A 16,063-nucleotide genomic window follows, 5' to 3' on the forward strand; every position below is an offset into this window, starting at 1 on the left:
ACGTGTACAAAAGAAAAGAAACGAGCAAATGATGCTGTATGAACAGATAGATGGTATCATGAATATAGACGTGTCCTGAAGGGCACAGTAGGGGACAAGGAGGGAATGAGGAAATAGAAATTTTACGTGGCCAGTGTGTCCCCTACACGCACCCTATGTATGTACCTATGCCCCATGTATGTCCATGTCATCATGCAATTCCCTTCTCATGCCTGTAGTAATAATGCCTCTGCATTTCCGTCCAATGTTAGCATGTCAGTTATTAGGCCCTCCATGAATGAAACGTTAATTCTGCACTAAGGCCTATGTTGCCAATGCATTTACATGGTACACGTTTAAATATCGAGATGAACACGTTTTTGTGGCACAGCTGAGCCAGGACCCGAATTCAGGCACCGAGCCTCCTGATATTCTGAAATCTGCAGTTTAGTTATGTATCCCTGACCTCTCACATACTTCCTGCTCAGCCGAGAGGTGCCCAGCCTGGCCTGCCAAGACAGTATTTTGCCTACAGTTATCTGCTCAGCTCCACAGAAACACATTCCTGTTTAACGTAAGGGGTAAACATATTCCGCCTGCAGAAGATAGGGCCTAGCCTTACATATTCCGCCTGCAGAAGATAGGGCCTAGCCTTTCTGTCTCCATCCAAGTGATTTACTGAACCCGTTTCCATAGAAAGCCCATGGCCCCCACGCAATGCACGATGAAATATATGCATACACTAGCATTTAGTGATGAGCAGCCTTTGCTCGAGCGACCTTTACTTCAGACAATACATCCTCCAAACACAAGATATCAGATAATGCCAGAGGTGCAGGTCGTTCTGACATCCCAGACTCTTCTACTAGCACTAAAGTCAGCTCCCCCCAGCTCTCCCCAGTTACACGTCAATTCCACGTCATGACCAGTTTTGCGCGCACAAGTAGGGTAAAGGTTCCTGCTGACCATGCAGACCCCCTCTATGCATCCACCCACCTATGACACACCTATGACTCATCAAGTGTACACCCATGTGTACGCCTTCTTTCACGCCCATGGGCTCTTATCTCTCTCTTTCACTTGCTCCGCCTGGAGTGCTCCGCCTTCTCTATCCAATTCAATGTATGTTTTAACTATATATAATGTATCCTGTGAATAAAGATTCAGATGACGATCCTTCCTGAACCTTAGTGGTGATGGAACCCGATTCTCCAGTAACTCGAGTTATTGTATTAAAGCCCTTCTGAATCGGACACCACGGACTCTGCCTCTCATTATATGCATGATCCTTATTAATGTATAGAAATTATGACAGGGTAATTTATTATTTACCACAATACTTCTCAGCAAAGATACTGGTTCAGCACAATTGCAAAGTAAACTAACATTCCCTATAGGATGAAGAGCCAGATCTTTAACACTTTCCAAAAGGGATAATGCATTTTAATACATGTGAGATGATGAGGAGACGAGTTGCAGAGCCTTGCCGCTGTGGCTGAGAAAGCTCTGCATCTCCATCACTTCTTCCAAAGTCTGGGCACAGTTACTAAGTTTTAATGAGCTGAGCGGAGATTTTCTCCTTGGAATATATCAATTAAACATGGCTTTGGTTCCATCCGGACAAGCATGGTAAAGGGCCTAATACATGATGCAGAGTGTATTGAACATAATGCACTTTTTAATTGGAAGCCAATGCAGATCATGTAGTCCCTTGGACACCGACTTCCATTTTGGGATATCCAAGGTGAGCCTTGCAAGCACATTTTGCACTAATTGCAGTTTGGCTTGAGCTGGTCTTTAGGTAAAGTGCATTACAATAGTGAATTCTAGAAGACACCAAAGCCAAGGCTACTTATTTCTGTGCCGGAAGAGTAATGAATGGAAAGATTTTCTTCAGTATTCTGATGATCCAGAAACAGGTTGACATTGTGCGATTAACCTATTGGTCCAGTGAGAGCTCACTATCCAGAATCACCCCTAGATTCTTGGCCGAGTCCGTTGGAGCCATTAAGGTACCCGGTGTATCAGGCCACCAGTTCCTGTTCTAGGTAAAGTCTTGTGCATCAAAGACCAGCCCCTCCATCTTCTCATCGATAAGCTTCGGGTAATTTTTTTCCCATCCAACCAGCCACTGCAGTCATACAGTTAAATTTGGCTGCAGTTGCATTCGTGTCTTTATAAACAAACATGGTTATCTGGGTATCATCGGCATACAACACTTCTTGTTGCCCAAAGGAGTGAATGACCCTAGCCAGTGGGGGGACGTAAAGATTGAATAGCGTGGGGCTCAAAGAAGAGTACTTTTTCTTTTGAAAGTTTTGTGCAGATTTATCCTATGCCATCAAAGTTATTATGAAAACAATAGATACCTTTCTACTGGAAACTCTGGCCAGACCATAACAATAGACGCACTATCACAGAAGCAAATCAATATTTTAACAATACAACCTGCTTTTCATATAGGAACTAGATACACTCCTGCATTTACTGCCCCAATTGTGAAGTAAAACAAAATTGCTTTAGTTGCATACATATATTTTAGGTTATGATCTTCTGGAAGTTAAATCACTGTGAATTTTTTATTATAGTTAGGGGTGTTGAACAAATTATTTCGACACAAGTACCATTATCTGCTGTTAGGAATACATGTAGAATTTATGTCACACTTCAACCCGAAAGTACTCATTAACCAACATTAAAATGTAATGACTCTTGGCTATGGTGCAGCAATACATTGATTGCACAGTAATATAAACTATAATGCTAGCAAATCCAAAACAGTGTCTAAATTAAATTAGCAAGATAAGTACAATTATTCACAAAAATAAAACTGTCTGTTCTTGTCTTTTTATTCTACAATCTGGGAGCCACATAAATGGGAGCCACATAAATTGTTTCATGTACTATTCTTTGGAAGCTCTATTTTTTTATATTTTGGAATGTAAAGCAATCTCCTTCCATTGTAGGCTCACTCCTATTCTTCTCCCATGATTAGCATTATGCTGTTCTCATGGTCTCGCAGTTGTCCTCCACATTGTCCTGTCCCATAATGGAGCTGTGGACATGTTCCTTCTTCCAAGCTGGAGAATGCCTTTGTAGTTGGTAATGCCTGAATGGACCTTGGTGGGTCCACTGCCTGCCGCAACAATGCTTTTACATTAGCAGGATAATGCACAGTGGTACAAAGAAGCCATTTTGGAATATACTATGCACACAAGAGGAACTATGTCCAGTCGCTCGTTATTATTCTTTGCTCCTGTCAACCAGTGGCTGGTGTGAAGTCTTTCCCGTTACTCTATGTGAATTCAAAACTTCTACCAGGATTTCTAATACGATTGTTCAGCAACTTGATTCAATCTTTAATGGAAGGAGCACAAATATGCTAACATTGATTATCTGTGTGGTTTTTACTTGTTGGCTGTGCATAAGGTGATGCTCCTAAATCCTGAATGGAAGAGGTCTTTGAAGAATCATAAGGGCCCATGAGAGGATGGTTTCACCTGAAAAGAGCCTAGAGGAATGTGTCGATCATCTTTGTTTAATGAACATGTAATCTATGTGGCTGGTCGCTCATAATTTATCTTGATTACCAGAATAGTGATTTCTTCAACCGCCGTCTGGAGGTATAGATTAATAAATAAGTTACGTGACACTCTTCTGAGGGTAAAATCTTTATTTCAGGAATTAAAGTGCATACAGACTAAACGACAACTGTCAGTTTGTGTACAATATACACTGTGGGGCTCTCACTGCCCACCAACACTGGATGAACAGCATAAGGCCTTGCAGACAGTACAGCAGAATTCATTCAATTCTTCTGGTAATGATTTCTGTGCTTGGACTTATTCACTTTTTTGGAAGTCGAAAATCTCTAGTGGGACGAGGCAGGAGGCTGCAGTCATAGACAGTTCCAGGAGGTCAGACACCCATTCTGTGAAGGACCGCTGAGCAGGATTTGCTGCTGCAGCGAAAAACGTAGTGGGAGCAGCTAGTAATCAGGCTGACCGGCAAAGCACCATGGGTGGGTCGATGAGCAGGTTGGTCCTGGTCTTCCCTCGGTTCTCAGAGGAGATTTTAGCCTAAACATTTTTAAGTCCCAAGTTTTGGATTTTGGCTATCTGAGCACTTTAGCACCTCAGCCAAGGGTCAACGACTGGTGACACAGCACTTGAGGGTTCAGGACTCACTCAGGGCAGGTCCACATCACGGTTCAAGATGCTGGGAGCCTTTTATGTGCTTGTGGCGCTGAACAAGAGGCCTGCAAATACTGAACCAACAGTAATTGGCAATTTAAAGAAGCTTAGAGGGGTTGTGCTTATTATTTACCATTAAATATAGAATGTTACCATCCATGTTGGCCATTTTCTATATATAATGTTTTTCAGATATTATTTATATTGTACTCTATCAGAGGTGTCTAAGGAATACTCCAGAATGGAGTAAATACGTGACTATATTGATATATGATTCAGAAAAGGGGGTGGTGATGAACAGAGTGTCTGAATTAAGCAGACCACTCTTACCCAGTCCAAAGATCAGGGCATATATTGATATATGTGATGGTGTGCTGGTCATGGGCAAGATTTAGCAAGATTTTCTTCACTTGGTTTGTCCCAGACAATCCAATTTAGTAGCTGACATTTGTGTTTTTTAATCAATTTGTTGAGATCCCTTTGAGAGTTTTAGATGACAGCTGACAATTTGCCCCTGCCTCCTTTCATTGTGCATTTCTGATACAATGTGGAACTGTGGCAAGACTGTTGTTGATAGTGGCAAGACTGAGATTTGATCAGCCAAGAATATATGCTTTCTGACAAGCCCTCTCTTTTTTGATTAATGAAATTTTAACTTTCTCGCTGTTCTCACTGGCTTGTAACTGCGTCCAAAGTTGGTTAAACCCCCACCCCCGCAATATATTTTTAATAGAACATGGCTGGTTAGATTCTGGTGAAGATTCTGAGTGCAGTTATGCAGTGGAGGACATGGAATCAAAAACAGCCCTGGCAAAAATGGTCAAACCAGCCCCACTCCTTTCATCTCCTTACTCAATCTGTTTCCCTCCATTGGGAAAACATTGGCGTCTTCAGCTGTATATTCAATAAAAAATGGTTCTATTATTTTTAGTTGGACTGTTACCTGCCATAATGTTTGCATTTGTTTGGGGTTGTTAAACAGAGATAGCAAGTTACTAATGTCACCATAGGATATTTCTTAAATAGAAATATTTCATGTCTTACACCATTTTTTTCTAAAGCGCTTCCTCGAACCACCAAGAAATCAGCCTATACCTTTGTAGGGCTTGAGCTGTATGTGCGCCTCTCATTCTTACTGTTTAGGGTGGCTTGAATGGATAACTGTGTGGCAGTTCAAGTTAGCAGCTTTGATGTATGTACTCCTGAATTGGAAAAAAACACTTGGCGCAAGTTACTCTGGAAAATTTGACTAAAAAAAACAAATGTATTTGAGTCAATAAAAATATGGAAACCATGTTCAGGCTATGACAACTTTACAAACCTTGATGATCATGTTCAGCTGTCCAGTACTAGGGTTACAGCACATAAATTGCCTTCCATAAATCCTTGAAATAAATAATATAGTTAAGCATAAAAAACTCTTTGGTACCAGTGAGGGTTCAGGAAGTGGAAGAGCATCTGAACTAATGTATGTCTGCTGTGTGTAGGTGTTTGCACACGCACCGCAGTGCATTTAGGGCCATATGTATCATAGTTCCGTTTTGCGATTCATAAATAGCGATTTTTAAGGAATTGCTATTTAGGAATCGCAAAATGGTATGTATGAAGAAAATCGCTTTTTATTAGCGATTCCTTAAGCTTCCTTAATTGCGAATTTGCATTTTGCGAATTCGCAATTAAGGAATAATTTCCAATGCATTCCTATGGGCCAGGAGGCCCATAGGAATGATTTCCAAATAATTCTCAAATTGCAAATTCGCAATTTGCTAATCGCAATTTGAGAATTATTGCAAGGGTGCAGTTGTGTCTCAAGGACACCCTGCTGCACCCCTGTAAATTACATGTGTGTGCATATGGCGCACATACATGCCCAATGGGCATGTATGTGCGTCATATGCCACCCTCACAAATGCACAATTGTGCATATTTACAAGAAAACGCAAATTACCACCAACTACAAGTTGGTGGTAATTTGCGATTTCTGAACCTGAAATCGCAATTCTTCAAAGCTTCATACCTAGCATTTAAGGAATCGCAAAATTGGGTTTTCTTTAAATGCTATGGCAAATTAAGGAACCGCAAATATTTGCGATTCCTTAAGATGCGATTGTTTCATACATATCAAATCATGCAAAATAGCCTTTTGCGATTCGCAAAGGCCGAAATTCGGCGAATTTCGGCCTTTGCGATTCACAAAAGGCTTGATACATATGGCCCTGTGTGCTAAGAGGCCATACCAGTGGCAGAATGTGCACAGTACAAAAGCCAAAAACATATTATAACATTGCCATATTATAACACTGCCATATTATAACACTGCCATATTATAACATTGCCATATGTATATATAACATTGCCGAAGAGCTCAAGTATAACTTCAAACTGGATGTTTCCACATAATGTGTACAGTAATTCACCACATTCATACTGCCTCTTATTCGGAACTGTTGTGTGTTGAAGAGCAAGATCTTCTAGAATAAAATTGGCACAAATATGATTCCAAAAATGTAGAAAGGGGACAGGGAATTAACTTACTCTACACTTTTCAGGGACACTTTCTGGCTTGATCTTGTTGCAGAGACTGTGATGAAGATATGAAGAGCGGTGAGTCCCAGTAACACTTCCGGCTTTAGTTCCACACCGAAGCGCTCTTTGATCACATCGTTCCTGCTCTGGTAAATATGGCACACCACCAACATAAAACCACAGAACATAGCATTAATCTCATGAATATACACCTAGGCAGCAAGATATGCATGCTCAGCATTTCCATTGGCCATCGCAGTCCCCACTAACCCACAGTATTCGCTATAGTTCATTAACCCCTGCTGGCATGGGAAGCATTTTTTTATGGTTAGCCACAGAGTGCTGAGTTAGAAGGTAAGGCTCTGTAATCAATCTCTATACCAATGCTTAATTTGAGCTGGTGTTTGCTGGTGCTCTGTAAGTAAAAACAGTTAATTTGCAATGCCGGTACTTTTGACAGTCTACTACATTGAATTAGGCAATTAGAATAGAAGAAACAGTAAACCTTAGACCTCATTTATTAAAGTGACAGCATGGTAAATAGAAATAGTTAATTTAATTAAAACGGAAATTGACTATTTGAATTAGAGCGAGGCAAGATAAAGGAGAGCGTGTGTTACAGCAGGACAATCAGAAGTTATTGCAAAATCAGAAAGTATACAAAAATAGACATTATATAGCAAAGCAGCACTAAAGTTCACCTGCAACAAGCATGCACTTGAGGAACGAGCATCCTCCGAGGGAGGAAGGTTTGTGCTCTATTGACATGGTAGCAGTAGCTCCTTGTCACAAAAGGATCATGGTAAGCGTTATAGGGCGGATGGAACAGATAACCCATTTACCACCCTCCCCATCCCCGAAAACAAACTAAGTGACGTGCACGTGATAGAGGACGAGGCAGATTCTAACGAAGGAAAGAAGCTAGATGGCCTGTTCCCAGTTCCCAGTAGAAAACTTGCAGGAAACAGAAAAGAAAAGACGAGAGCTAAAGGCTGCTAAAAGATACCACAGAGTGGTGAAGAAGAAACACATATTCATCTCTCCGGAAAATGCCTTTTAATTTCTATCCAAGCAAAGAGGCAGGTTATAGGAACCTGAAAACTGAGCAATGCCGATTCGATACCGAGGATCCTGCCTGCCAAAGCAGACATCGATTTCATACTATTTTTACTACAACCTAATTGGCTCCGAAGCAGCTAAGAAGGGCCTCATTTCCCAAGAAACTTTATAAATGAAGGAAATCGAAGCTTCGCTGGTTTCCTTCGATGTTTGAATATGCTCAATCTTCAGGAGAGTTTCATAAATCTACTGCAATGTACATGGAAATCTATAGAAATAGCAGATTCCCATGCATGCTCCTCTTCAATATTAACTGGGCCGGATTATCTTCACTCACTGCATGAAATGAGCAGAATTATGCGCGGCAGAACTGTGCATTAGCTCATTCAGCGTGTTTGTGCACCTGGAAAATATTGTTAGATGTGGGAAAAGCATTTCCTGCACTCGCTATACCTTTGGGGGAGTTGCATGCCTGTTCACACCCTGTAAACATTTACTCCTATTTTTAGTTGAAATACATGGGAATGGCCATGCGAAATATTTGCACACCACCAAAAAGTTCTGGCAGTATGAGGTTTAAATTAGTTTGCATGGCCCACCTCCCCCTCCACCCAGTGACCCCTCTTGAGTTTCCTCCCGGGAATTTCCATGTTCTCATACCTAACCCAATAATAAGTACGGATACTGTAGAATATCTACCACATTTTACTCAGTAGCAGGTAGAATTTGTCGTTAAAAAATTCACAAATCATGATTAATGGAATTCTGAACACATGCATAATGGCTACATTTTTATGAACAAATACGTTGCTAAAAACGCTAAAAACGCAAATACAAAACTTACTAAAAGAACAATGAAGAACAGTTGCACTTTCCATTATATAATATATTTCATATGCATGTTCTAGGAAGGAGTGCAAACAGTGAGGTGTAAGGACCTGACTTGTGTTCGTTTCTTTGCCTGCTTCTCAGTACCTAGCACACAGGGTGTTCACTGTTTTCACAGCTTGAACTCTTTACCTGAATGTAGAGATATTCAAAGGCAGCTGGGTCACGCCGTAATAACTCTATGGGATCTTTGGGATAGAATGTCACCCGGAAGAGGCACTTCATGCCCTGGTAGTGCGTCCGCTGCACCACCTGTTCCACAAAGACAAAGCAAGCACAAAGGACAACTGTTAGCACTGCGTAGTCTAGGCACGCTCCCTCTGTCTGTCCCAGACTCTTGTTACTTCTCAACCGATAGGACATTAATTGCACGTGGCAGTTTTATGAAAAAAAAATAACATATGTTTATATCAATACATAATTATCAGTCTTGACAGGTTTTGGAAGACGCGGTTCATCTTACGTGGGCCAAGGACTGTTTATCCTGCAGAAGGAGAAGTTTTTGAGTCTGATCCGAACTCCTGTACTCCAGAACAAGGGAAAAGTGCTCGATGAACCTGAGAGACAGTCGGTCCTGCAGTGTCACCATCACATCCTGCAGAGAACAGGAAAAGGAAGAAATGGTCAACATTCATGTCTCCAAGAGTAATATCAGGCACCAAAGTATAACTGTTTGCATTCCAATTGAGTATTTTGGAAGTCAAGCGCTTGCCATAAGAAAGAATATATTTCTTGAGTCCGATTGACTAATTTCAAAATCAGGCGCGGCTCCTCCGCTAAGGTGGAGGAGGGTCGCAACACTGCTTTAACGACAAGCTGAATACAAAAAATTAAATGATAATAACGTTCCGTTCCATTATTATCGTTTTGTTTTTTGTATTAAGCTTGCAGTTGAAGCCAGGTAGGCGGGAGGGGCTGGGGGCTCCCAACGTCACAGGGGAGAAGTGGTGGCCGCACCTTAAGTGCACATGATGGTTTGGCCGGCCGTCTCGTGGCTGCCAAACCATCATACACACTCTGCATTTTCTCCACCCAGGCTGCATTTCAGTGCAAATGTTTTAGATCTTTGTAATTTTTTTAAACATTTTTAGGTCTAGCTCAAACTAGACCTTTTGATTTTACTAAAATTGTATATATGCTATACATACTTAAGGGGCTTTCAGTCACCTCTTTTCATCCATTGGTTTGTTGTGTCATTCACATTTTGCTTCAGCCCACTCCAGCATACAGCATGGGACAATATATCAGCCTACTTAAGCCACTGGTTAATTTCACTTTGACTGGCTGCATTTTGCTCTCTCACAGTGAACACATCCACAGACAATGTAGCCCGTGCAATGCCAGTGTTTTGTTTTCAGTTCATATTACTCTAGTGCATCTTTGTGTTTAGAGCCTGATGTGACAGCCGAATGGCTTCTAGAGCAGAACACATTACAGCTTTATCAGTTCCTGTCTCTTGCCATTGGTGTTGTAAATTCCCTTTATTTTATTTCTTTCTTTATTTTTTTGTTTTATATAGCGCGAACTAGACCCAAAGGGATCAGAGTGCTTTCCAGAGTTGCACAGCAACATTTATAGGAATACATAAAAGAAAAATAAAGTGTACTTTGGAACGTCCTTTGTTTATTTGACTAATTGTGTCCATTTTAGAACTGTACTGATAACTTATCCTCTTTTTACTATATATGCAGTACACAAGAAAAAAGTTTCAATAGTGTGATGTGAATTTATAAGCACAATTCTTCAGAAAACGTTTATTCTGGACTCAATTTCACCAATTAATCTTTAACAATCTTTCCCAAGGGAGAAAAAAGGCTTTTATTGGTTTTAACTTGTAGCACTGGTAACACTTCTTTCATTCCTTCCTTCCTTCTTTGCTTCTTTTTGTAATTCTTTTTCTTTTCTTTCATCATTTCTTAATTTCCTTTCTTTCTGTTTTTCTTTTATTCTTTCTTCTTGACTTAATTTTTTCTTTCATTCTTGCGTTCTTTCTTGCTCCGTCACTTGCCCTTTTCTTTCTTTTTGCCTTCTTCCTTTCCTTCTTTCTTGCCTTCTTTCTTTTTTCTTGCTTTCTTGCCTTCTCTTTCTTTCTTTTTTATTCTTTGTTCTTTCTTTTTTCTTTCTTTCTGTCATTCTTTCTTTCTTGTTTTCTTGCCTTTTTTCTTTCATTAATTTTTATTTTTCATTCTCTCTTTCATTAATTTTTTTCTTTCAGTCCTTCTTTCTTGCCTACGTTCTTTCTTGCCTTCATTCTTTCTTGCCTTCATTCTTTCTTGCCTTCTTTTTTCATCTTGCCTTCTTTCTTTGCTTGCCTGTTTGTCTGCTTCTTTGTCTGCTTTCTATCCTTCTTGCCTTCTTCCTCACCTTATTTAATTATTTCGTTCTTGCCTTCTTTCATTCGTTCATTAAGGCAATAGGCTTGCAGAGCAGCTGGCTATTTTTTAGGTCTGTGTTAGCCTAGACCTTCTGATTTTAACAACATTTTGTGTATAACACAATTACTTATAGGGGTTTTCAGTGACAAATCATCTATTTGCCTATGGTTGTGCAATTTTCATATTTTTCTTCCACCCACTCGAGCAGGCATCAATGGGCAAAGCGTCAGCCCACTTCAGGAATTGACTGACTTCACTAGAAATTAAGGCATGTGGCCCTTTCTCAAGGAGTACATCTCCACACAAAGTAGGTCCATTCAGTGCCAGGGAGTGCTATGGTAATTTATGCTTTTTTGAGACGAAAAAACTGTTCAGTTCTTAGCAAATTTTTATTTTTTAGATTGATGAAGGCCCGGCAGCTTCCTGCACAATATGATACTGCAAAAATCGTGACAAAAAAACAAGAATTCCTAAAAGGCTGGCAGCCAAGTGGCAGACCTACTGGCTTTGCCAATGATTTATTATTTTGCAGATTTAGGTGGCAGGACCTTTAGACCATTAGATTTTTTTTTATATAAGGCACAGGGAGATTGAGTGATTTGCCCAGCATCACGGAATGTTGAGCCGAGGCCAGGAGTCAAGCTTGATTCCTCTGATCCACGGTCAGCTGCTCTGACCTTTTAGCCACATCTCCTCCCATGGGTCTCTGAATGTTTCTATATTTCACAATAGCAAATTTCAGGAATATATCTTCTTTGTCTTCTACTGTATCAATGCATCATGTGAAACATTGCTGGGATAGAAAATTCCCATGCATGGTGACGGATGTGAACCCCTACACTGAATGTCGTAGCTGCATGGATATCAGGCCCACTGTACTAATTTTTAGTCATGGGTAAACATGGATGATGCTTGTATACTTTGACGTAGGCCATTCTCATGGTAATGCAGTGTTGTAAGACTAAGAGGGGTGTTGCAAATGTTACCCTTGTAGTAGCAGAGGGCTACAGCCCTTGCCAGGAATTAAGTGACATGAGCACAATAGTGGCAGGATATCACTTTTATATTTTATAGCGGTAAGTATTGTGAAAAGACCTTGTTACCTGTGTCATGGCAGTGGTGCCTACTGGCCCACTCGTGTAATGTTCTACAGCTGTGTATTTAACTCACTCTTGACCTACAACATGATGTCTATATATAGTACCAGGCAGTAAATGATACCTGCATGCCTGTGCTGGGATATATGTGTGCCTGTGCATGATACAGAACACAGAAGCCTGGGGTTCCATTTTGGAAGCTCAGAGGCTGAAAAGTCTAGTGGAGGTGAGGACAGCAACTCCCAGACAGGAAATGTGGATTTCTGGCATTTCTGAGGGCTGAGGTATGAACACACACATATGAGAAAGGGGAGCTGAGCATCCTCTGTGCATATCAAAGTTGTCTTTGATTCCAGGAAGAGTTCCTAGTCAGTATGGCCTGGGCTTATTGTAAAGTGGGATTTTGGGTCTGATAACGTTAGCACTTCCAGAGGGGAAGTCTTAGGTCTTTGGACCTTCGTAAGGGATATTTCACTGGAGGCTGACAGCCAGGTGTTATCCCAAGAAACTTTTTAATGCATCGACAAAGTCGTTAACTGGCCTAGTCCCTCACCTTACAAGGGGCCCCCTGGTAAAATGATGTTTCTGCGTAGTTTCCCTTTTTAGGTCGAGCCTAGGCAGTGCACATGTGCTGTCTGAAAGACCTGCTGTATTCGATACAGAACTTTGCTTCTGCCTGCTACCTTCCCATTGGTTCAGTGCAGTGTCACTGATTTTTGCTGCATACTAATTGGTTCAAGCAGCGATACCTCTGTTCTGTTTTTCTGCAGAGCAGCACTGCCTAACTACAGTGTATTTTCACTCCCATTCTTTATCTCTTTTGGAGAGAACTATTTTTCCTAATTGCACTGTGACACAAGTCTTGCTCGTCTTAGCTGCCCATGCTACCAAGGCCCAGTTCCCAGGGTGACTCTAAGCATGCAGTCCTCGAGTGCCTTTCTGATCGTGTTCACCCACCTCTTCCAAATAACTCCTCTTGCACTTATCCTGCTGCGCCTCCCCTAATTGTTGCTCTGCGACACAACATGCTTTATTCTTTAAATATGGGGGCCATGCTTATGTTTCGCACGGCGCACCACATAGTGGATATAGCAGGGCGCACACTGCCATTCATCAAGAGCGGGGTGGCCTTGAGTGGGAACTTTTTTGTGCACAGCCATGTGTCATGGTATAGCACAGTACCAGCTTTCATGTTTTTTCACACTGGCACTCGCTAAATGGGCCCTATGCATAGCTTTTCATATAGACGGGTTCCACGATTTATGTTTCAGAACCGTGCCTGCTATTGGGTATCTTGCTTTTTTAGGGCTCGGGCCTCGGCGCCCACGAAGTGGAGGCGGAGCTTCCGAGATCCTAATGTTAAAGAAAAAAAAAGGATATCTAGGGCTCTGGCCAGACAAATTCCTTACATTCCTTAGTGTTTTATGGCATCTGCCTAGTGATTCGTCTTCGCTGTGCTGTCTATTTAGTAGCCTTGACGTGATAGGCTATATTGACTTTTCGTCCCTCATTGATGTTAGTTTCATGGCATATTCTGTGCGCGAACGAGCTTGGAGAGTGATTAATCTTAATTAGGAGCTGTCACAGTGCCCGTGTAATGCAATCCAGATGATGCGAGCGCGTTCACAGCGGTGAGTGCGTTCAATGTAAAATGACGAGAGGCAGCAGGCGAGGCTCACAGAAGATGACTCATACATGCTCGTCCACACTGTAGTTCTTGTGTTTCCTGAATACTCTCATTTCAAAAGGGCGCCATTTCCTTCTTTTCCTCACACGCTGCGCTGGACTATTTTTGTCTGTGGTTTAAAAAACGGGGTTTAAAGGCGTTTTATTATAAAACATTTGGATTCTGGTTCTGTAAGCTTTGTTTTCCGAATTTTAATAAGTGCTGACATGCAGACTGCTGGTTGAATAAATGATGAGGGTTAAAAGTGACCTTCGTGACACGTGCTGTCGAGCCTGACTCGCAGAGTGAACATGCAGTCATCATTATTGTAAAGTTTGAGGAAAAAACGTGAATATGCAATAATCGTAGAAAACAGCCTTCCCGCTGTTACAATGGGAATTCACAAATGTGTTGTGTGTCTCACGTAATGCCAATGGCTATTTCATTAGGAAAAATTAGACTCATTGATACATGCACCACCACCAGCAGTACTACCAGTACTACAGCCACCAGTACTACCACTACCACCACCACCAGTACTAACAGTACCACGACCACCAGTACTACCACTAACACCACCACCAGTACTACCAGTACCACCACCACCAGTACTACCACTACCAGTACTACCATTACCATTACCACTACCACCACCACCAGTACCACCACCACCAGTACTACCACCACCCCCAGTACTACCAGTACTACAGCCACCAGTACTACCACTACCACCACCACCAGTACTAACAGTACCACGACCACCAGTACTACCACTAACACCACCACCAGTACTACCAGTACCACCACCACCAGTACTACCACTACCAGTACTACCATTACCATTACCACTACCACCACCACCAGTACCACCACCACCAGTACTACCACCACCCCCAGTACTACCAGTACTACAGCCACCAGTACTACAACTACCACCACCACCAGTACTAACAGTACCACGACCACCAGTACTACCACTACCAGTACTACCAATACCAGTACCACTACCACCACCAGCAGTACTACCAGTACCACCACCACCACCAGTACCACCACCACCAGTACCACCACTACCAGTACTACCACCAGCAGTACTACCACCAACAGTACTACCACTACCAGTACCACCACCTCCAGTACCACCACTACCAGTACTACCACCAGCAGTACTACCACCAACAGTACTACCACTACCAGTACCACCACCTCCAGTACTACCACTACTACCACTACCAGTACCACCACCACCACCAGTACTTCCAATACTACCACCATCAGTACTACCATTACTACCACTACTACAGCCACCAGTACTACCACTACTACAGCCACCAGTACTACCACTACCACCACCACCAGTACTACCACTACCACCACCACCAGTACTACCACTACCAGTACTACCAATACCAGTACCACTACCACCACCAGTACTACCATCACCAGTACCACCACCACCAGTACTACCACTACCAGTACTATGGGCAGCAGTACCACCACCACTAGCAGTACCACTACCGGTACCACCACCAGTACTACCACTACCACTACCACCACCACTAGTACCACCACTACCAGTACTACCACCAGCTAATGCATATCTACAGGCTAGCAACGACAGCGCATATCTACAGGATAGCAATGACAGCGCATATCTACAGGCTAGCGATGGCAGAGCATATCTACAGGCTAGCGATGACAGTGCATATCTACAGGCTAGTGAAGCCAATGCATATCTACAGGCTAGCGATGACAGTGCATATGTACAGGCTAGCGATGACAGAGCATATCTACAGGCTAGCGATGACAGTGCATATCTACAGGATAGCAATGACAGCGCATATCTACAGGCTAGTGAAGCCAATGCATATCTACAGGCTAGCGATGACAGTGCATATCTACAGGCTAGTGAAGCCAATGCATATCTACAGGCTAGCGATGACAGTGCATATCTACAGGCTAGCGATGACAGAGCATATCTACAGGCTAGCGATGACAGTGCATACCTACAGGCTAGTGAAGCCAATGCATATCTACAGGCTAGTGAAGCCATAGCAATGACAGTGCATATCTACAGGCTAGCGATGACAGTGCATATCTACAGGCTAGCGATGACAGTGCATATCTCCAGGCTTGCGATGACAGTGCATATCTACAGGCTAGTGAAGCCAATGCGTATCTACAGGCTAGCGATGACAGTGCATATCTACAGGCTAGCGATGACAGAGCATATCTACAGGCTAGCGATGACAGTGCATATCTACAGGCTAGTGAAGCCAA

The 16,063-nt window shown here is 42.2% G+C and overlaps 1 protein-coding gene across 1 annotated transcript in view; it reads right to left on the reverse strand.

Moving 5' to 3' along the window:
- The window catches only part of FRMPD3 (FERM and PDZ domain containing 3), a 786,479-nt gene that overhangs the window by 271,898 nt on the left and 498,518 nt on the right, over nt 1-16,063 (reverse strand). The window contains exons 6-8 of the mRNA XM_086964646.1: nt 9,109-9,240; nt 8,778-8,897; nt 6,708-6,844 (exon numbers count right to left, since the gene is read on the reverse strand). Coding sequence (XP_086820772.1) covers nt 6,708-6,844; nt 8,778-8,897; nt 9,109-9,240 — 389 coding nt within the window. The remainder of the gene's footprint in view (nt 1-6,707; nt 6,845-8,777; nt 8,898-9,108; nt 9,241-16,063) is intronic.

The sequence above is a fragment of the Lissotriton vulgaris genome, chromosome 4_1 (assembly GCF_964263255.1).
Source record: "Lissotriton vulgaris chromosome 4_1, aLisVul1.2, whole genome shotgun sequence".
In the NCBI taxonomy this organism is placed as follows: domain Eukaryota; kingdom Metazoa; phylum Chordata; class Amphibia; order Caudata; family Salamandridae; genus Lissotriton; species Lissotriton vulgaris.